This window comes from Nomia melanderi, chromosome 8 (genome assembly GCF_051020985.1).
Source record: "Nomia melanderi isolate GNS246 chromosome 8, iyNomMela1, whole genome shotgun sequence".
NCBI lineage: Eukaryota > Metazoa > Arthropoda > Insecta > Hymenoptera > Halictidae > Nomia > Nomia melanderi.
In genome coordinates, this window is record NC_135006.1 from 12,466,480 (window position 1) to 12,489,479 (window position 23,000).

General features: G+C 41.0%; 3 protein-coding genes across 15 annotated transcripts in view; 1 reads left to right on the forward strand and 2 right to left on the reverse strand.

Moving 5' to 3' along the window:
• Positions 1-3,801, reverse strand: part of TTLL5 (Tubulin tyrosine ligase-like 5) — a 55,621-nt gene extending 51,820 nt beyond the window's left edge. For 2 of the 3 annotated variants that reach the window (XR_012999052.1, XM_031977668.2), the window contains exon 1: positions 3,628-3,801. Coding sequence is in view for 1 of the 3 variants with exons in the window: in XM_031977668.2 (XP_031833528.1) it covers positions 3,628-3,633 (6 nt within the window). In the remaining 2 variants the exon portion in view is untranslated. The remainder of the gene's footprint in view (positions 1-3,627) is intronic. The other variant, XM_031977669.2, reaches the window with a different exon arrangement.
• A 274-nt stretch (positions 3,802-4,075) lies between these two features.
• Positions 4,076-6,773, reverse strand: Mocs2B (Molybdenum cofactor synthesis 2B). 3 transcript variants are annotated; one of them, XM_031977660.2, is made up of 9 exons: positions 6,379-6,773; positions 6,141-6,179; positions 5,917-6,063; positions 5,546-5,849; positions 4,931-5,231; positions 4,733-4,818; positions 4,423-4,670; positions 4,292-4,345; positions 4,076-4,228 (listed from the first exon to the last, which is right to left on the reverse strand). In XM_031977660.2, exons 1-9 carry the CDS (start codon positions 6,397-6,399, stop codon positions 4,157-4,159), a joined length of 1,272 nt encoding a protein of 423 aa, XP_031833520.1. In that variant the 5' UTR covers positions 6,400-6,773; the 3' UTR covers positions 4,076-4,156. The 3 variants fall into 3 exon arrangements, with proteins under 3 accessions (XP_031833520.1, XP_031833521.1, XP_031833522.1); XM_031977661.2 differs by having other exon boundaries at positions 6,141-6,224; positions 6,379-6,771; XM_031977662.2 differs by having other exon boundaries at positions 6,141-6,227; positions 6,379-6,771.
• Positions 6,774-7,436: 663 nt separating this feature from the next.
• pasilla (RNA-binding protein Nova-1-like protein passilla) overlaps positions 7,437-23,000 on the forward strand; it is a 32,066-nt gene continuing 16,502 nt past the window's right edge. The window contains exons 1-7 of one of the 9 annotated variants that reach the window (XM_076369807.1): positions 7,437-7,580; positions 7,664-8,281; positions 13,061-13,207; positions 13,275-13,432; positions 13,599-13,950; positions 14,060-14,815; positions 18,623-19,803. In XM_076369807.1, the coding sequence (XP_076225922.1) occupies positions 8,248-8,281; positions 13,061-13,207; positions 13,275-13,432; positions 13,599-13,950; positions 14,060-14,815; positions 18,623-18,702 (1,527 nt within the window). In that variant the 5' untranslated portion in view covers positions 7,437-7,580; positions 7,664-8,247 and the 3' untranslated portion in view covers positions 18,703-19,803. Of the gene's footprint in view, positions 7,581-7,663; positions 8,282-10,284; positions 10,888-11,110; positions 12,137-13,060; positions 13,208-13,274; positions 13,433-13,598; positions 13,951-14,059; positions 19,804-23,000 lie in introns of those variants that run through there. The other 8 variants (XM_076369804.1, XM_076369803.1, XM_076369810.1 and 5 more) reach the window with 8 other exon arrangements.

Genomic DNA, 23,000 nt, shown 5'->3' on the forward strand with positions numbered 1-23,000 from the left:
TGCGGACTTTATGCGTCCCCAAACGACGGAATTGAGCGAGGATGGATGTAACAAGGAGCTTGACACGATATGAAGAGATTTTCACTGAAAAACCATATTTTGTATTCCAGGTTTTAGCGATTGATTCCTGGGAATCGTGTTTACGTAAAAGTCTCTAGCCCAGTGATAAGGAAATATATTAATTAAAAAGCTCGAGCGTCATTCGCTCTTGTAAAAATCGCTAAGGTAGTTCACTGTTCATCGACTGTTGCTGAAATTAATTAAATAAACGGTCAACTAACCGATCGAATATCTTTGGAAAGTAATATACAATGTGCCTCTGTCGTTCGAAGTGTTAAAAAGGTAACTGTGCGATGAAACGAGCCAAAAATTTAGCTTTCCTGTTCCTTGCTTTAGCGCGGCGCGTTTGCATAAGTGGACTACGAGATTAGGCTACGCGATACGCTATCAGGTAATAAGAAAGGTAAAATTCACGTGTACAGTCTGGCCTGGCGAAATAAACTTCGCGAGACCTGATACAGATCAACGGTCGGAATGAATCCTTTACGTTTAAAACTTTTTGCTCTGCATATACTCATCAGTTCCTAATAAAGTACCGATTAAATCTTGATTTATCACGAAATGTTAACGTTGATTCTACTGTATTAAAATAATACGCGAATCTATGGTTAGAACTGCTTTATTTCGATATCTCGTGTCGAATCACATCGCACAAAATACGGTGTCGAATATTGAATTTTATCGTTTTGCTACACGGAGGAAAGGGTTAACTTCGCGTGTAAGAATTCCCGCGAGCATCGCGGCGCGGAACGATAACATTCGAACTTTCGAATCCCTCCAGGAGATTCCTATCAAGATATGTTGTCGCGATCCGCGGATAAAGCTCGAATGGTAATCGAATCGCGCGACGGCGATCGTTTCGTGACCCTTTGCTTCAATTAGAATCGATTAACTGCACGAACGGATCGCGCTTGTCTTTCCGTGCGCCGAGAATTCCGTATTGGCCTAGTGCGGGATGTGGTGGTGGAAAGAAACGCGGAAGAAACAAGGAACGGGGATACCGTTTGTCGTTTAAATCGCACCACGTAACACGTTTTCGCGAAGGGTTTCCTCACGTGACCCGCGAAACATTTCGCGTTACACGGTAACTCATTTTACGAACGGCGAACGCCCGACCGGCCGGCACGGCGTTCTCCCCGCGCCGGTCACCGCATCGCGTTCCCTTCCCTTATTTTTATTTCCTCTTTTAACGCGTTTGAGTCGGTAAAACTTAAATTTGCACAATTTTCACGGTGGTCTATTGAATGTTCTACACTATCCTACAGATCCATAACCAGATTGAAAGATCTTTCATTCGACGCGGCTCCGCAATTCAGAGATATTGCTAAATTAATTATTTCTCCAACATTCAGTTCTTGTCGAAGTTTAATAACGTCATTTAAAATTGATTGGAACGTTTTATCTTCTGTTTCATGGAGTAAATTACAGTAGGACACTACTTTAGATTTTTTCAATTCTTTTTTCATATTGAACTCATTAGAATCGTGAAGAAATGTTTGACTGTGGTGCTCATAGAAAGGTAGACGTTCTGTATTTAAAAAAACCCTCTCCCTTAAGATCAATTTCTAATTTAACCGTACGAGGCACTGATCAATTTAATATACAAGGTAGACTTTATTTTCAGTTGTACTCTGTTTTATACAAATGTCTATTACTTTGCATGCTACTGATTGAAATACTCTTTTCTCTTATCAGAAAATGTGTATAGTTTGTTCTGTGGTTATTGTTTCACAGGCACATTTCTATTTTCTAAATCGTGTGCTCACAATGAAATTATTGTAGATGAGATATGAAATATCTTCGTCTTGAATAATAATAGAACTTATGGACGAAGGATGAAATACCTTTATCTCGAATTCTCATTTCGCAAGCCTGGTTTCGTAGGTTGCAGGCACGGTGCTTAAAGTGTCTAACGGATAAGATGGCCTTGCGAAGAACTCTGGTGCAACGCGGTAGAAACTAGAGGCACACATGCACCGACTTTACTCTGGCTAGCTAACGTTATCGTCTAGGACATCGGTTTTAATTGGCATTGTTGCAAAATTTAGGAAACCATCATCGGTAAAGAAAACAGGCCAAGCGAGTGTTGTTTCGTTTCACCCTCTTTCTCCAGGCCCACGCTGAATACGAAGAGGGTTAATTGATTCACCGGGGTGAATTAATTATTCGCGTTGAATTTCCTAGGAGAAAGTCTTATTTATACAGGCTTGAATATTAAACGAACGAGAAGAGCTCTATCAACTTTCATATTAACACGTTGAATGCCACGGGGGTCACCGGTGACCCCCAGTCAAATCGAATCACTATAGTTCATTCAATTAAACGATGATTATCTGGGAACATTTCTACATTACAAATAATATATAACGCGGTGACATTTGGCTCGATGAATATGCAGTAATAATAATGCGATTCAATCAAATGATTTAATATTAAATTCTCTCCATTTTGTATATTTTGCTCTATGAAATCGTGCGGCATTCAACGTGTTAACGTGACGCTTAAGGTGTCTCGTGAGGCCGATTGAGAACCCCTGCTGAAGATAAACATGGCGTTAAGTAACATGTTAAAAGCGATGGTTTATGTCAGTCACGGAGAAACAATAGTTGGCTAGGTGGAATGCTGTTCCAAGTGATGAATAGTAAACGGTAAACAGTGTTCGAAATCGTGCATTCATCATTCAAAATAAAAGAAAATAATCTGGCTTTTTCATGACAACATTCGAATAATAAAAGTGTCGGTGCAGCAAGGTTACGCACAAACGATCGTGCCCGAACTACGAATAGATTAATAGCATTGAAAACTGCGACGCTTTCCGCGGGGAAACTATAACAATAGGTACGCTTGTATTTATGGACACGTTACGTTAAAAACCGCCCCGGTTTTTGCTGTATCTCGTGTTTGTAAACACGTGCCTCGTTCATCGTAATTACTGACATTCGCCCCGTAAGTACACGTTCCTCGAACCGCTCCTCTATGCCTTTGTTTCGCGAAGGAAACGGGCGGCTCGTCCGCGGGATCGTATCGCCGAAGAAAATTCGTGACAGGATCGGCGGGTCGCGTTATTTCTCTAACGTTTGAGAAAACTGTTAGAAGAAACCCATGTGCCAGGACGGAAATAGATCGCGTAAAAATAAACGATGCTTTTGGACGAGGACGTCGGATACAGGGAAGCGTGCGACGTCAGGCGTTTCGGGGCGGGATAATTAATTTAATTAGGGTGGGCAAGGATAATCCGACGACTGGAAAATCTCCAAGATGGAGAAAAATCGAAAAATTCGTCATAGAAAAATAAGGGTGGCTGTACTTTGGCGAAATGATAGCTCGATCGGGCGTGCTGGTGTGCGTTGACGATACGCGTTTCTTTCAATGAAACGCGTCAAGTCGAAGCCGCTCGAGGAAAACGGGAAACGCCGCGAGAAAAACTAATCCGAAGGAAACGGTCCATTCGGCCAGCTGAGAGGAAAAAGGATGATGCTTGTCAGCCTGGCAGACGACGTGCAGCCCGCGTGTTCGGCGAACACACCGAAGCCGATGTATTTAAAGAAATTTTCTGACAGTACTCACCAGCATACGAGAGCACGATCAGTTTTTATCGAGCCGCCGGACAAGTAAAACATCACTATCAATGATTCACTTTAATTTATAGCGGGATAAGGAGAAAACTTGGACGAACCGCAGCCATACCGTATGGCAGCACGACGAAGACTGCCTCTAGCAACCGAAAGACGAACTAATGCGAGTACATGCCCGAACAAAAGTTCTGACCTTGTTGTGGAAAGCGGTAGCCCCGCCTTTTATTGTCTGTGCGGCAATGCCGACCGCTTGCACGATGAAAATTGTATTTATTAATTTATCGGAAATTTCTGATGCGATCCATAGTAACAGCTATAGATTATTGTTTCGTTAAAACGAAGTACAGTCACTTGCAATATTGTCCATTTTATATATTTGATTATTTGGTGGGATAGATAGTGGGGATGGTATTTAAGGAAACTGCTTATTCAAAATGCTATACGATATGTATCTTTATTATACGTGAACAAGAATTACAATATGTTTACAGGGAATATATTAATGGTTAATTAAATATAAATTATTTCATCTTTTTTGCATATTTGTCTTCTAGTTCATGTAATTTCGTGTCTAGTTCTGCCATGGAGTAGGTCTGAAATTTATTAGTTATATGTTAAAATTTGGTATATAAAATCAGTGTTAAAATTATACTTACTCTTTTTCTAATCGGTTTAAAGGTTCCTTTCAGGCTATTAATGTCTTCTGTCCTCTATAAATAAATGATATTCAAGGCATAAATATTTTGAAGCAAAGTAAAATCATTTTCGTATGTATTCAGAATGTTACCCAAAAGTCTTTATATTCTGGAGAAATGCCTTCTAAGTATAGTATTCTGTCCTCAATATTTTTTAGTCTTTCATACACATCTTTGGGTACAGGACGATTGAGCCCAAGAATTCTTTCAGTAGTTGAAATTCTGTCATCCAACACAGATGAATAATGATTGTTCATTTGACTTATTCCTGACATGGTTGCCTTACGGAAAATTGATTGATCAACCGTTTGTGGTCCCCATGTGTTAAGCACTCTATGCACTAAACATGTATGTTTAAAATTTGTAATATTCGTAAATGTAACTATAAATATTTTCACATACCTTTGACATGGCTTTTAGAATCCTTTCGTCTAATGAGAATTGCATCTACCCTTGCACAAGAATCCTCGTTTTCGTCGTTTTGATCTCTGCATGTAAAAATATTAATTTTATCAATGTTTTTAAGAAAGAGTATCTACTTTTTAAATACATTTACATACTCGATATTTGTGTTGATTTCAGCAATAATGATGAACCAACCTGTGGTAACAAAATTCTTGTACGTTCACCATATTCACTTGTTGACGTTTTCTTTCAATAAAAGATGCTATTCTATTGTTCAGTTCCTCATTTGTAGCACGAATTTGAACTAAACTTGGATCTATCTCAATGGTAGACGCATCTTCCTCTTCCTCTTCCTCTTCCTCTTCCTCTTCCTCCCCTTCTTCTTCTTCTTCTTCTTGATTTTCATGTACTTCAATATTCTGTATCACAGTATCTTCAGTATCACTCAATATAGTAATTGCATTTTCAGATACTGGGAAATGTCTTGTATCAAGCACTGGTAAAAATAAGTACTGGGTGTATAATCTCACATTGCATACAATTCATTGAAGTAAAGGATAATAATTATTAGTACAAAATGGGTAAATGGTAATAAAGTTATAAACGTTTCATTAACGATTTATTAAAATTTATATAAACTTTATATAAAATTTACCTGTCCCTTTTAAAATCTTAAAATGTTACAATACATTATTTAAACGTAACATGCATTATTCTGCAAACAAATGCTTTAACTTTAGACAACTTTGGTGTCTTTATAGGATGTTGATACTGTTAAAAATGAAGATAACAAATCAAAATATTATTTACTCTTAGACCAGGCACATTCTTGATTTTCCTTCCATTGAGCCTCCTGCGTGTCGTACACTTCTTTTTTCCAAATAGGAACTGAAGCTTTAAGTGTGTTGATAGCATATTCAACAGCTTTTAATGATTCGTCTCTGTGAGGAGATGAAACAGCAATTACTACACTTGCTTTGGATACAGGTACTTCTCCTAATCGATGATATATAACAATATGATGAACATTCCACTGCGAACGAATTTTTGCACAAATATTCTTCATTTCCTTTAAAGCCATCGGCTCATAAGCTTCGTATTCTAATTTTAAAACCTGTAATAACACATGTATGTAAAACTATGCTTACGATTGTACTTAAAACTTAAAAAAATATATGTACCTTTTTATTCTCAAAATTATCCCTAGTAATGCCAATAAAATTTGATATGGCTCCACAATTCGGAGATATTGCTAAATTAATTATTTCTCCAACATTTAGTTCTTCTTGTTGGAGTTTAATGATGTCATTTGGTTCTCCCATCTTAACCTGAGAGTGCCATGTTTCTCATGAATACATATAATCATTTCTATATTCTATATATTTATATAAAAAACATAACAAACCTCCACTAAGCGGCGGAATAATAGCAATTTCGTCCTTCCCTGAAAGTGTTAAAGTAGCGTCCGGAAGTACAAATTCTTCGTTTACTGCTAAGATTAAAGTGTCACGTATACTTTCCAATTTGAAATGATTAACTACTTTATCTATTAAATCAGCATATGACACCTTCCGTGGAAGTGTAATTCTACATTCTTTTTTACCCGTCAGTTCTCTGGCTTTAGCAAAAAATAGAATCTTCACCTGTGTCTCAACGTCATCCATTACAAAGTGTTTGGTTGAAGTAACAATGTAAGATTACGAAATACTCGTGCATCTTCATCACTAGCATTCTAAAATATATGCTATCAAGATATCAGGTTACATAATTATGTTATTAACCAAAGATTACTACTACTTTATCTGAAACTTGAAACATGGTTATGTTTTCCATCAGCGACTCGCTGAGTCAAAGTAGCATCTACATAGATTGAAGAAAAGGTTTTGGAAATATTTTATCAAAGAATAACACGTACGTGTGTGAATGCAAAAACAATTAAACATTATATGCGTGCGACATACATTGGGAATGAATTTTTTTATTATCATTCACGAATAGGAGCAAACTGTGAAGATTATTTGTACTTTGGTTGTATACAGAATATACGAGCTATTCACTTTTACGCGGGTAGGATATAAATTAATGAAATACTTAATTACAAGAAGAAAAACCGTGTATTCTTTTATTAAAATTACATTATCCGTCAAATACATTCCAAACATGATAAAAGTATACTCATGTGGGAAATAGGTTCCCGAAAAGCTGATAGGTACTATATAGATCGACTTGGAGTACCTTGTGTGATATTAAGGTCAAACGAGAAATGGGGTCAACGTAGCAAGGAATCGTACTGTTCCGCTTGCATAATATTCAATGCACGGAAACTAATATATTTGGTAAATTGCTTTACTCGATTACACCCCAAAAAATGCAGTTTCAGCCTGGAATTCAAATCGTTATTCCATTTTGTGAAATATCCCAGTCCTGTACATATTACATCACTCTATGATATAATAATATAATTTCTGTAACCAGAGTCTAAAACGCATGAAAATCTAATCAGAACAGCATCAGAAGTGAGAAACTTCAATCGAGACATGACCCACGATTTTACGAGTATTGTATTAACAGTAGTATGTCGATGTGTCAGTATGCAACGGCCTTGGATAAGCATTTAAATGTATGCATCGTGCGTGCAGCACAATATGCGCTCACGCTTAAGTATAGATGGACAGCCTGCTAACCCGGAGTCTAAAAGAGTGCAAGGGATCTAGCTCGTTCACTCGAGTCGGTGTGGGACAAGGACAATACGTTAAAGGAACTTATGTTCCTTTAACGGTTAGGTAACAGTCTCCTGAGAACCATCTACGTATCACAATCGGAAATCACATCGCACTCTAAACCGGTTAGGAATAGTTGTACATATATATGTATATATGTATATATATATGTGTGTATATATATATATATATATATATATTTATTTAGAGCCACCTCATCCTAGCGCTGGACACATGACGCAACAAAGAGAAAAAAAAATTCCAAGATCGTTACTCAATCGCCAAGCGGTTTGAAAAGGCCAATGTCTCCGTTTAAGTTTTCTGTTTTCAAACATCGTTAATCGTTAATTTCCCAAAGAAAAGTATTGGTCACATCGGGCCGAGCACCGTCTAGGAACGGCGGGAATGTAAAGAATAAAAGTTTCCGAGCGGGACTGGTGTCGTGCGCCCGTGGCTCGGCGGTGTATATACCTCGCGCAAAAGTTCGAATCGGCAGCGAAGCTCGGTGCACGTCATACGGGAGAGAAGTGCAATCGAGCGAGGTCGTGCAGTGATTATATACCGAGCAACGCTGCTAGGCTCCCATCGCTCGAAAAATTCATGACAGCATACGTGTTACATGCACCTACACTAATGAATTCGGGGAGACAACCGTGAGATTCCGTACACAGGAGCGAGAGCGGCGGTCGGTTGGTCGGTCGGTCGGTCGGTCGGTCGGTCGGTCGGTCGGTCGGTCGGTGCGTGCGTTTGCGCCTCCAGTTCGAACGAACACGAGGACCTGAACAGGAAGCGATGGGGAACGGGATGGACAAATTTGTTCGTACAGGTGAGACCGAAGATCTCTCACGGCGGGACATCGTGTGCGCGCGCGTGTGTGTGTGTGCACGCACGTGTCGGAACGTGGTTCCTCCTGGCATTATCGGGTGAACGTTTTAATAGCACTCAGGAGCCACCTCGTGGCTTAAAGACAACCTTTCGGTAGGGAAGAGCCCGCGCAATTCACGAATTGTCGCTGTTGTCGATTCGACGACAGCCACGACGACTACGTTGCATTCACGGGTAACAAGTAACAGCATTGCGACACGCGACTGTTGACTGAACGCTTCTCTGTGTGTATATAACGCCGTCCTCTGCTCGCAGGGATTTGTAAGACTATTTGTAATGCGAAATAAATTTTTATCTGCGCAATTACGTATCGCCTGACGTCGGCTGCAACTTCGGACTTTACTCTATTCGATAGTGAATCAGTTGCCGTTCGGAAGAAAAACTACAGTGTACATATTTTATCGGGCAGCTAGATTATTTCCACGTCGAAATTCCCGTCGACACGTCTCCAAACACGTGTGCGTGCAATCGATATTAGAAAATAATACGTGCAAGTTCACCGACGGCCGCATTGTTTCTGCCTGTTGTTGCAAAATAAAAACACCCATTGTGCCGTAGCAGACGTAACTCGATCGTGCACGCCGATAACACGATAATTATTGCCAATCTTCTTCCTCCGCGCGTATCTACTACGTCGATTTTCAGCCTCATGGAAAAGGAAAGGAAAATTTTGAAAAACGACCCGTCGCTTCACGGCACGCGTGGACGGTGAGGATTCACCTGACGCTCCCGTTCGTGGATCTTTCTTATTGAAAAGTTTTATTTTTACCTACGCGATTTGTTGAATATTAATGGAATACGTTATCTGCGTATCTTTCTGAAGATAAAGGTTTTAAAAATACATTCTTGGTAACATGAACCGTATATGCGGCCAATGAAATATTCGTAACGAACTGGTGCGTACACTGTATTCTACGATAGTCGGTTTCAAAGAAAAATGATCGTGCTTCCCCCTCACGCTGTCGATAGATAAGGAATCATGGTATCTCGTAATTTACGGTTAACCGATATTTCGACCAATGGCACGTTCATTTCGAAGATATACTACACGAATGTTGCGCTTAGAACGGAACTTCGTCACGACAGTGGACAATTGCTCATCTATAAGAGAGTAACGAACGACGACGTGCTATTAACCGAAGTTGTTATAACACGCTGGCATACGGGTAGATAAAAGGCAATCCAAACATCGAACCCGATAATCGCCTCTACGTTTCGTATAACTCGAGCCGCAGCTAGAAAATCAAAAACATCTTTTCTATCCGTTTACACACGCGGGCCATGATGTCATACCGCAGTGCGCACCAACGGCAACGAGATTAACGGCCTTGGCGGGGAAAATAGTTTTTACAGCGAAGACAGTTTTCCCTCGTCCACGGGCAGGACGGATTAATAAACCGGACAATAACTACGCTATTCCCCGATAAAAACCTATGAATCGCTTATGCGCAGTATAGAGTCCGCGGGCAATTCACGAGACAGACGGTTAACGATGAAATCAATCGATAGAGCAATTTATCGATCCGACTTCGTTTCACGAAAGATCAAGTTCCGTTTAACGGCGGGACGCGATCGTTTAATCGTTCCATCACGGAACGCGTATCTATCGGATCGGTTGGGCAAGCTTGCGAAAGCGGCGAAGCGGTACTAATAAATTATATAATATAGAATAATGAATCCTTGATCGTGAGGAACATGCTAATCGCCGGGTAGAAACGTTTTTCGGATCGATGTCGAGAACGTACGACGGGCCAGTCTCTAACGGTCGATTCAAACGTTCCGTTCGAACGTGAAAAATCCGGATGAGAATCGACGCGTCCGAGAAGCGGCAAGGTAAGACGCCCCTGGTGCAGGTCGAACGGTACGTCCCTGGTGCACGGAGCCCGCGAGGGCTGGTGGGAAAGAGAGAGGCGGACTGGCGATCGGAACCAATAGTGGCGAGAGCGAGACGGAGGGAGCGCGAGAGAGGAACGCGAGGGCCGAGGCACACACCATCGAGTATCAACCAGCTGGTTGGCAAGGGAGCCGCGAGCAGTCGCCAGTGAGACGCGGCACCCCGCGAGACAGCGTCCGTCGTTTGTTCGTCCGTACGTGCGTACGTACGTCCGTGGTCGGTCTCCCTCTTCCTTCCGTTCGAAACCAGCAATCGTGGTCGTGCGTACGTTCGTTCGTTCGTTCGTCGTTCGGTCCGTGAGTGGTGCGTCTCCTCCGCCTTGCCTCTGCTTCTTTGGACGACACTTGCCCCCGGTCGCGGCCATCGTCTCTCTCTGTGGTGTCGACCAAGTATATACATCTCCCACTATCTGTCTCTCTCTCTCCTTCTCATACACACATACACACATACGTGTACACACCACATACAGATACGTTCACACAGTTCGCTCCCCGTTTCACTCGTCTTGTGTGTGTGCGCGAACGAACGAGCCAAGATGGCCGCCGACTCAGGAATGGAGACGTGTCCCTCCCCGGAGATTGCAGACTCCAGGAAGCGGCCGCTCGATTGCGACACGGAAAATGGCGCGACGAAGAGGTCACATTACGGATCAGGTATTTCCATCGCGCGTTGTCAACCGCTTTTATCTATTTTCCCCGACGAAACGGATTCTCCCATGGTGCCTTCCGTCAATCGTGTCCCCCACCAGCATATATACCATACACATATATCCCAACCGATAAAATATACATGTACAATGATTTTCTCTGTCTCCTTCTCTCTTTCTATCCTTGCTAGCTGTTCATCCATCCCTCTCCCTCTCTTTCTCTCTCTGTCTCCCTCTTTGTTCCCCTTACATATCGTCGCACTCTTTACTCTCTCTCGCGCGCCTTTGACAATCTTGTCTTGCTGGTGCTGCTGCTGTTGACACAGCGAGCGAGCGAGCGAGCAAGCAAGCGAGCAATCGCTCGCTAGGCCGTTCCCTTTCGTTTCCCACTTCTCGAACGGCTGGCGAACGCGAACACGGTGCACCGCACAGCGGTTCGCGCATCCTCTCGTGCCACGTCTCCTTCTCTTTTCCTCTGCCTCTCGTATCTCCCCTGTTTTTTTCCTCGATCCGTTCGAGAGCCCGCTAATCCAGTGACCGCGAACTTTATATACGCGCGGTAGCCGTAACGGTGGTCGTCATTTTTCCCCTTTTTCCTCCCGCATATTTTTTTTTTCTCTTCGCTCCCCCGTTCATACATTGACGTTCGCGCTTCGGTTCCCTCGTCAACGTCATCGTTGTCATCGTCGTCGCCTCCCCCCTCTCCTCCTCCACCTCCTCCTCCTCCTCCTCCTCCTCCTCCTCCTCCTCCTCCTTCTCTTTTCCTTCATCTCCACCCTTGTCATCGTCATCGTCAACATCGTCGTCGTCGTCGTCGTCGTCATCGTCGTCGTCCTATTTCTCCTCTTCGTCTTCCTGATCGCCCCGCTGTCATCGTGACCGAGCCCGTTGCCGTTCGTCGTGTTCCTGCGTGGGCGGTCGTGCCTCTGTGGACGTTGTTAATGGAGAATCGCTGCCGTGGCGGTGGCCGTCGATCACTCTCAGTGACTCTGCAACTTTGTCCCCGCCGTTGTCCCGTCGGGCCGCCAACATTGCGGCGAGAACGGGTCGGAAGTGGTTCTGTATCGCGTTCCGTCATCCGTAACCTGTACTCTACGCGACCGTCGCCGCCGTTTTCTCGCCGCGGCGCGGTTCCCGATTCGCGGCCAGTGCCAGTGCCCATCGCTACGCCCGCGAAAAGCCCCGCACGAAGGAACGCGGTCTCTCTCTCTCCTCCGGGCCGTTTCGAGCAACGGTTACTAGGATGTGGCGTATCGGTGAGTTGTCAGGCAGGCAAGCACACCGTTCCGCTACCGAGGTTGCGGGTCAAGGTCGCCGCGCGAAGCGAGCGAGCGCGAGCGCGCACAGGGCTTCCATCTGTCAAACAGCTGTTCGCCCTCGACGCAGAAGAAACTTCGCGTAGTTCCGCGTCACGCTCGCCGCGTTATCCTTTGCTCGCCAATTACGCGACAACCCGTCGAGGCCCGTGCCCGTCCGTGTTTTCATTGCCGCCGATCCGTACAGCCCGCGTGCCTGTCACCCTGCGCGCGTCTTCGGCTTCGAATCTTCTCGGGACTGCTCGCCGAACGGATATTACGCGTTGCTTCGACACCCCGTGTCCTGGGGACACTTTTGGTGTACCGTGTCTCACGAAAATGCTACCTTCAAATACGCTTTTATCTCATGATGAACTTTCACGGTGTTCGTTGCAACTTCATGTACGTTTGTGACCTAATTATCGAGGGATTGCGCTTCTCACGTGGTTATTTGGGGATATTTGAATTATTTAAGGTAGAAATAGGCAGTGAACTATGGGAATGTTAGAACTGTGGTCGTAATGAGTTAAACTTGAATCAGTGTCTGTAGATTTTTGTAGTTTTGGAGCTTGAATACTATATTTGTTTTTCATTGGTGTATCCGTTTGATGAAAGTGAGAAATATTTATGCACACCTCTGGGATGTTGTTGTATGTTTATTCCTCGTGACGGATTGGTTTGTTTCCTTGTACAAATTAAAGCAAATGAAACTGTACACTGTTTCCTGCAGTACTTGGCTGCCGATGGCAAATAAATCTGGTATAAGTATTGTGGAATTGAATTGGATAATAAAAAGTGGAGTGTGTTGTAAATGTTTCTTGCTTAATTGAGTACCCTTTGAATCGAGTCGTTTAATGGTTCCAATGTGAATTTGATATTTCGTAGGAGGAGATGGATCGTATCACCTCAAAGTATTGGTTCCCGGTGTGGCTGCAGGAGCTATTATTGGAAAAGGTGGAGACACGATTGCCCAACTACAGAAAGATACAGGAGCCAGAGTCAAAATGTCCAAGTCTCATGACTTCTATCCAGGTATTTTGAAGAAATGCATGCGCAGAACTGTTATCCTTACAGAAATACAATATACTCTGCTTTACAGGAACCACAGAGAGGGTATGCTTGATAACAGGCAGTTTGGAAGCCATAATGGCAGTTATGGACTTCATTATGGATAAAATTCGTGAGAAACCAGATCTCACGTTAAAAACAACTGTTGATTTTGAATCTGGAAAAACCACAGCAGAGAGGGATAAGCAGGTACAGATATAGCCCATTTATCTTTTTGCATATGTGTTTTTATTGTATTGTAATATCAGCATTGATAATCGTCTGCATATCATGTTGGCTTGTTCTTGTTAGCAATGACCTAGTTCTTAAGTGTTTCATTAGTAGTCTACATAAAATGATTGATTTATTCTTTCAGGTAAAAATCCTAGTACCTAACAGCACTGCGGGAATGATAATAGGTAAAGCTGGGAATTATATTAAGCAAATTAAAGAAGATTCTGGCTCTTATGTTCAAATAAGTCAGAAAGCGAAAGATGTATCATTACAAGAAAGATGCATAACGGTTATCGGAGAGAAAGAAAATAATCGTAGTGCGTTAATGATGATATTAGCAAAAGTGGCGGATGATCCACTAAGTGGCACATGCCCCAACGTTAGTTACGCTGATGTAAGTGGTCCTGTAGCTAATTACAATCCCACAGGCAGTCCTTACGCTCAAGCTCCAACAAGTACTCCCACGTATACTTCTACAGCCGGCATTAACACAGGTAAGGCTCCAATAGTTTGAAACAAGTAACGTTTGTTTAGCGGAAGACGAACGGCGTTCGCACGAACGAGTGAGTTTAATTATCGTGATATTGCTAATTTTTATTCCAGTAAGTCTCTTGAATGGTGCTGGTCTCAATTTGAACTTGGACTTGGAAGCTGCAATAACAGCGGGTACAGCACCTGTAAGAACACAGCTGTTGGAACACATAAAGTTAAATTTACGGACTATGGGTTTTGTGGAACCAGCTGCTACCGAAATTTTATCAGCGTTTGCGACTCTTGCTAAGTATAACATTCTTGGGATGACCATCGGGATGCCTTCCAGTATGAGTTACCTTGGAAACCCTATGGACAGTACTACAACAGCGAATGGCTCCAACAATAACGGCGGTGTATTCGGGCCAATTGGAACGGTTCCTGCTCTCGGATCCACGTCTCCTACACCACGCAATACACTTGACAGATACGAGCCGTTTGATCCATTCAGACAAAACAACACAGCCGCCAGTGCTATTCATCTAAACAACAATTCGTTTGGCCTGGGCACTAACCAGATATCACTTGTAAGTAAGAGTCCTACACAGGTAGACGCCAACAGCAAGGAGACCAAGAAAGTAGACATGGAAATTGCAGAGGTTATAGTGGGAGCTATTCTGGGACCCGGTGGTCGTGCCCTCATTGAGATTCAGCACCTAAGTGGCGCCAACATACAAATCTCTAAGAAGGGCATGTTCGCTCCTGGTACCAGGAACCGCATAGTGACTATCACGGGTTATCCTAATGCAATCGACACTGCTCAATATTTAATTGAGCAGAGGATCAGCGAAGAGGAGGCAAAACGAGCACGTCAGAATGCCCTCGCCAGTATGATCCATTGATTTCAAGTACAGCACTTTTGTTCATCCCCATTATTGAGCTCCGTTATTCACCTCTTCGCATCTTGAGATGATGCTGCGGTAGCTCTCTTCTCCCTTCTTTAAACACTCGCCCACCACCAACCACCACCTACCACCCGTTGTCATCTATCGCTACATCACTATAGCGCTTGCATTCTCACATCACTGTTCATGCATCCATCATGGCTCGTCAACATTTATCTATCTTTTAAGATTATTACGATATATGAATATTATATGTTATATGATAACTACTACAATTGTTCTGTGATACACCACGTTACGGGGCTTTATCACGAATAACACAACACGTACCACATCAGAGTCACATAATATATCTAGTTGTATGGTATAGCATATTGAAAGATGGCATGAGTAAAATCTATTGTTACATTAGAGACGATATGGCGCAATTCGGCCATAATATTGTTCTTGGAAGATGATCGAGTCGGAGATGTTAGAAATGGGTAATTGTTTCGTTTGTGAAAAACAAATCTTTTCTTTTTTTGTTTTCTTATATATACATATATAGAGGCATAATCTAACTCGAACACACTCTTAGTTACAAGGTCATACAGAACTCACAATTGAATGACTTCAATCAGAGGAATTAGCACCCCATATATGTCTACTTACATTCGTTTTTATAAAAGAATTCCGCGACTTATTGTATTGAACTGTTCCTTGAACTACGAAATGATTAGGCTGTTTTAAGCGACCTTACTCTTGCTTAAATATGTACTGTTTGAACACGCTTCTCAAGTACAGAGCAACACCTTGGCAAAACCAAAGATCTTACATTTATGAAGCAGAAATAACTTGGCTGGAAGATGAATATACATATAAAGGAAGATCTATTCTACGTATAAACATATATTTATATATTTACAATGCTGGCTGGTCCAGCAAAAATGAATAACATAATAACCTTATTGCCAAGTTTTATTCTCAATCCCAAAGCCTTTATTTCTCAAAAATCTTCATCCATCTATATCTCGTAGCGTTTAGATTAATGTACACAGAAATATATTAGCGTCGAGTATCATTCTTTCTTACGTATGCCTTAAGAATGAAGAATTTATTTTGCTAGGATGCTGGGGGAAAAACCACTCGACTTTATCATTTAAAGAAGGTCCTCGAGAGAATAGTTTCCGTACAGTTAACAATACGACACTGTAGATATACATCATACACTAAAACATTTCGTCTAATTATTTTTAGTTTCAAGGTATATCAGTTGAATACAATTCGAATTTAATGCAGTTTTACATTCGTCGACACTTTTGCCGAGGCAAAGGCTGCGACATAGAAACCTTGTTTTCGTCATTCCTTTATGTTATAGTTGCACGGATACAGTTTTTATTATCACGTTGAAATATTTATATTTATATACATGTGTTTTGCAATAGTTTAATCATCAAGTGTCTTTCTTCCTAATAACATATTCGTTTATCGTTTTCCAAAAATATTTTACCGCAGTTTTTATTAGCGACGTATAGATATTAATCGATAAAACACATAGAAAAGGAAATGTTTCTCTGTTCAGTAAATATTTCTTTTCTGTGCAATTATTAAGTACCTTAAGTGTGAAGTATGAAGATTGAGATTATTTTATTACACGTGTTTACTCTTACATAAAGTGTCTGCTGTGGTCGGCAGTCATGTCATACATCCTTGGGTTCTGTATGATACTGCTTTATATCGGATTCTATTTAAGCCAACCAAATCTGTAACGATTGCACTTTGACATTGAATCAAATCATTAGTTAGAAAATGGATTTTTAGATAGAAATCTTGTTTATATTGATAACCCGTCGATATAAATACAGCTTTTACTCCGTTGCTAGATGAGAGGAGAATTTACCATCTAGTTATAACAAACGTTTCAAATCATTGTTTTTCGTTGGGGGGTAGGTATTAGGAAGGGGTGATATAAGGGATAGGCGGTAATCAATAATGGGTTTAGTTAAAATAATTGAAAACGTTAGCTGTAGCGTCAAATAAAATATATAAGTGTACATGAGTACAATTCATAGCTGGAGGCGCTGGCTCACCGCTCTTTAAAATAACTTGTATATTTATAAATATCGCATAACATGAGTAATAATATATTACACAGAGAGAGAGAGGGAGAGAAGAGTAAATATGTATATGTATATATGTATATATAATATATATATATATATATATGTATATACATGAAAGGTTTGAATTAGATTATTACAGAAAGAGAATTCGTATATCTAAAGTATAAACATACATATATATATATATATATATATATATATATATATATACACATATATATATATATACATATATATATACATATATATATATATATATATACATATATATACATATATATATATATGTATATACACATATGTGTAGTACTATGTGTGTATATATGTATACACATGGAATGGAATGATATTATAAACATTGTTGACAAAATATTTTTGCGTCCGCGAACGTGAAACATGGTTTTAAGTTTATCCATAAATTCTATGTGAACTATTATCAATGAACTTCACTGTGTTGCCCAAAGGCATTGAAAAGTCACAGATTACGATAAAGATGCAAACTATTGTTAGGTTGCTGTAGATAGATCTATTCGAGAAAATTTGAATAGAGCATGTTATGAGCGTCGCATATTGTAATTAACTTAATTTATAAATTGATTTATTTTAATGGCCGTCGCGCTGTTAAACACTAATGACAGCATAATATTTCTTTACCATAATTAGGTACAATAATTTTGTCATTAATTACTCGTATATCATCACATTAGATCTATCCATTGGATATTAATGAATCTTGTATCCTGTTGCCACCACTTTCTTTCTACTTCTACCTTGTATAATTCACACATCCTGACCGCCGGTAAGGCGACGGGTGTGTTCTAAATAATTCTGAACAGGCTAAGACTTACCAAAAGATTTTATATTTCGTTCATTTATGCGTCGTTTCATCTTTTCGTCATTTTGTAACGCTCATGGATGTACTAGTGTACCTAAATCTAGTATTGCACGAAGTTTGTACATTACAGAGTTAGATTAAAGGAAAAAAGGAAACCTTACATTCGCTTTAACGAGAATTTTTATATATTTTGTGCTTGTTGCAAGTAACACTGATCTTATCACCGTGAAAATGAAACAATTAGACTTTTATCTCATAACATTTTTCTTAAATCTCCTCTCTTTTTTGCTTCTTTATAAGCAGCAAAATGTTCTCGTTTCATTAAATATAAAGAGTACATATTACTATCGTCTAAACATGTTTCTAGTAAATAGATTAACATTTTTTGTGTTGCATCGTTAGAACCACAATGTTTCTAATATTGTCGCTTCATCGAACAATCATTCTCATAACTTTTCCTTTCTTTTCTTTTTTTTTCCTATATATATATATATTTTTTTTTTTGTTATCTCATTTCCTTTGTTATCGAAATCGAAGCCATTAATTATTTTTATTCAATTCGATTAGGATATAAATATGAGATCATAACATGCACATTGATAAAAAAAAAAAGAAGTAAGAAAAGCTATATCTTGCAAGTAAAATCTCTATGCCAAACAACTTGTAGGTAGCACACAATAATTAGACTAGGTTACGGTTTTCTCAGTAAACACATTCCTTAGTAGAACAGATTACGTATATAAGACTAGCTGTGATGGAGTTGAGGGAGAGGGATATGTTCGTCAGCTGCCAGTACGTGAAAAATGCCACGATACATTGATAGCGTGTAAAATTAGAGAATTTATTTGCGCAGGAGAAGAAACACGATGGCATACAATAGTTCACCAGGACAAGGAGATGCCGAGAATACGGATGCTTCTTTCTGTTGCATGATCCGACAGTGTTAGTGTTTAAACGTGCAAAATTACAATTACACCGTAATGAACAATCGTACGGTTGAACGTTATCGGGACGTTATCTGGAACACTACAGTCTCCTTGTGTTTGTGGTGAGAGCTAAGAAGATACGTGTACAAGCCATAGCAATCAGCCACCTTAAACTAAGTATTTTCCTTTAGCAGTTTATACATCTGTACAATGTTTAGTATCTTAAAAGATCTTGTTCATCTGTTATAAAAAGAGTGTTCGTACAATTAATACAAGTGAATGTTGATTAGACAAACTTTATCATCATTCGAACACTAGATCAGAATACGAAACCGCGTTCGAGTCTCTTTATAGAATCTTTCTGTCCTATTTGGTTCAACATAATTGCCTTGTCGCTTGTTGTCCGGGACTCCCGTCTTTCCGATAACGAAGACAGAGAAAAAGAGAGACAGATAGAGAGAGAAAAAGAGAAAGGAAAAAAAAAAGAAAACAAATTAACAAGGTGAAGAAGACGAAGAGGAAGAAGAAGATACACAAATACCTCTATGCAAGTGGCAAAACAGTATTGGTTGGCCAGTCAATGTTACCTACGAGTTGTTTAACAAGAGGATACACACTGTTAGTCTAATTAAGCCTGGCAGTCGCCAAACACGTTTAGAGAGAAGGATCTTATTTCGTATGATGCTTTTGTTTTTGTACAGTTCAGAGATGACACATATATTTCATTCGCTCATTTTCCTCTTAAGGTTAACAGACAAATGGAAAACGACGGTTGCGCGACGCGACGGGAGTGGTTCGCGGCCGCGGGCTAGGTGTACACGATTAAATAGGCGTAGATGTGTAGATAGTGTCTTAAATCTCTTATAAAGGACAAAAAAAAAGATAATTAACAGTCGTCATTACAGGTTCAACATTTCGAATCCCAATTAAATCGATCGATCGAAGAGAAGAGAAATATTTACGGAACGGTTGAAAGGGGGGCGAGAGGTAGGGATAGAGAGGGAAAGGAATAATCAATTACACTTTTTTCGCGCGTGGAGAACTTAGAGTGTAGTAAATAAATAAATATAATCAGGGGAGTATCGAGAGAGAGAGAGAGAGAGAGAGAGAGAGAGAGAAAAAAAATAACGGGGGAAACGCAGAAAAGGAGAGAAATGAAATAACAAAATAATAACGACGAATTAAAGAAACAAAACAAAACAAAAAAAAACTGTAGGAATTGCATTGACTCGCCTCGATTCTAATTATGACTATTGTTAACAGTAACTGTAATTGAATTTTTGACGCACGTGCCGCCGCACGGTGCGGCGGCTTGCGTGTCGGCGTTACTTGGCTGTGTGTGCTAGGCTACATCGTATAATTCATGTTCCATCATCCATCACTCCACTCGCATAGACTCCATTTTACCTGTATAGAGCGAAATAATACACAAAGATTATATTCGGGGGTTTAGAGTTTAGCGAACAAAGCATGCGTCGACTGCCACGAGGATATCGCGCGTGTCTCATGTAACGCCGCTTATTCTTTTATAACGATGATTATGAATTGTATTTAAACGACATGGAAAAAAAAAAGAAAGAAATAATTACCAATAATTTGGTACCACAGATTTTTATATTACACTGTTGTCTAGTTACTTGCGTCACTGCGTACGCTTTTATCCAACATCGATCTTCTCATCGCGGTCATTAGCCCGCGGACTTTTACGCGTTCACGGAGAAATCGGAGAGCGCGAAGTTACACAATGTTTTTCCTCTGTTTCCTCCTCTTTTTCTTTTTTTTCCTTTTTTTTTTAAGAAAGAAATCATTTCCATCGTAATTCTGTTCCCTCGAACATCTTCGTTAAAGATTTTAATTCGCGCGAAAGTCCGCGGTCCAGTGATTCCATCGTCAAGCGATCCGGAAACTCTCCGCCATCGACGGCCGCCGTGGCAGTCAACGCGTGTCGAAGGGGGGGAGAGTAGAAGAAAATAAAACGGGGGGAACTCGGGGGAAAGTCGGAAATTGCGTGAAAGAGACGCGTGAAGGGCGACGACGATTTATCATTAACGTAAATTAAGTAATTCTCGGGGAGAGGGAGAACCGGAAATGGAAGGATCGGCGCGCGTTTATCATTTGATACAATAAAGATGTCGGGAAAGAGGAAAAGCGGGGGGGAGAGAGAGACGAGTAACACTTTTTTCTTGTTTTTTGTTCGTACGACATTCACACGAGACACACACGTACACACACGTACACGTACACGATTTCATCCAATCACTTTAGTGCCATATTGATATCCCATCAGCCACACTTGTTGACGTTTTGACGGGGAAACGGTGTTGTTAAAGATGTGTATATTCTGCCGGTAACGAGCGGCAGGTTGTTTTCTCGAATAAAGTCGGAGAGTACGTTTTATTTCACATTGAATATGTATATATAGATATATATATATATTAAATTATATTACACAAAAATATAAAATTATATATATATACGTATATATATATACAGATAAAAAATCGTTAATGAAGTATTATAAAATCATTACTACACCACCAACCACCACCACCACTACTACTACCACCACCACCACCACCATCTTGTACATTGCTTATTTAGGTTCTCGCCGGGTGTACAAAGAATTGTTTCACAGCTGCGGAGGAATTTAAGGGAAATGAAACTGAAACGGAACAGATATATGTATATATATACATACGTGTAGAGATAACGATCACACCACCAACACGACGAAACACGGAGAGCTGTTCGCGATCGCTGGCCCCTAAAAGTTCCCTCGAGCCGAACTTCTTCTTTACGATCATACGATATTCTTTGTTGGAGGCGTGGAAATTACAAGGGAAATATGTATGGAGGAACGAGGAGCGTGAAACCTGTTGGTTGGGTATCGGGCGAGCAACGCGTGTTGTTTGTTCGACGTGCCGTTCTCGCTGGCGTTAGGCAGATGGAAAAGCGTCTCGCGTGCTCTTTTTTCTCTTGGATCCTTGGTTTTCGCGGTTTTAACGCGTTGACTGCCGCGAGAATTTTAATATCGACGCTGAACGACAATATTATTGGTTTTAATGTTATCCAGATGAATATAGTGGGAATATTTTAATGTTAACGCGGATCGATAGAATTGAGGTATTTTAATGTTATCGGAGTTCATGTAATTCAAATATTTTACTGTTACACGGGATCAATGGAACTAAAATATTTTAATGTTATACAGATTGATATATTTAAAATATTTTAATATTGCCCGAATGAATCACTATGCTGTTCGTTCGCCCGCAACCGAGGCGAATTCTATTAGAAACAATAATTATCGATGTAAGAGAGAGAGATTATCAGTAATTTCGTGTCGCGGCTCGTTACACTGAAATATACATTTCCATTCGACGTCGATCTTCCGGTCGCGATTATTTCCAAAATCTCCGGTCGCCGCTACCTGTCGCAGTCAACGTGTTAACGAAAGTCCAAACTCACGTACACACGCACATACATATACACACGGAAACGATGATCACGAAAATTAAATGGCTGTGTTGTTGATGGCCTAACCGCAACGATCGAACGTTCTCGATCGACAGGGATCGCGGAAAATCGGCACGTTCTTTCCTTTGGAAATGCTTTCTCCGCGCGGGAGCCGAAACGGTCGCACTCGATCTCGGTGTCCTTGAACGGTTTCCTCCTTACTGCCATTTTTCGCGATCGTTCGCCTGATAATCAAACTGCAAGCGGAGGAAAACGACGGCTCGCTATCGGCGACGTCGAATTAAGATGAACGGGACACGTCGACGTGGGAAGCGTCGACTGTCATTGAAGGGACGCGGAGGAAAAAGGACACCGTCGCGAGAAACGATCGAGCGAAACGCAGATTCGAAGGAAAACGGTAACCGATCGCGTTGCGTCGAACCGACAATAGAGCGGAAGTTAATCGTTAAACAGTAGGGAACGAGAGTGAAAAGGAGAGAGAGATAACATTGGAGGAATAGAGGAAGAAAGGAGAACAAACGAAGAGAGAAAGAATCGAAAGAGGAAAGAGCAGCGAAGGACGCTTTCGTCGGTGAGAAGAAAATCACCAAGTTCGTCTGGATCGCGGAGCTCGTTCACCGGGTGACTCGATTGAAAGACAAACGCACCCAGGAATTTCACGCGAACCACCATTGTGCGTTGCCATTTTGTATACAACCGGGAAACCGAACGAATCTCGCGTCGACCGATCGGAACAGCCGGAGAAATCGAAGGGACTCCTTCGTTCCCATGGAGAATCGCGTTGGCCTCGGCCATTTTCGATTCTCCCGTGATACAGGGCGTCGCTAC

Excerpts from the sequence above, each read along its gene's own strand:
- Mocs2B (XM_031977660.2), bottom strand. The coding sequence starts at position 6,399 with ATGGATGACGTTGAGACACAG. Across the intron at positions 6,064-6,140 it reads TATTCCGCCGCTTAGTGGAG|GTTAAGATGGGAGAACCAAA; the intron begins GTTTGTTATGTT and ends TGGCACTCTCAG. Across the intron at positions 4,229-4,291 it reads TTAAACCGATTAGAAAAAGA|ACCTACTCCATGGCAGAACT; the intron begins GTAAGTATAATT and ends AATAAATTTCAG.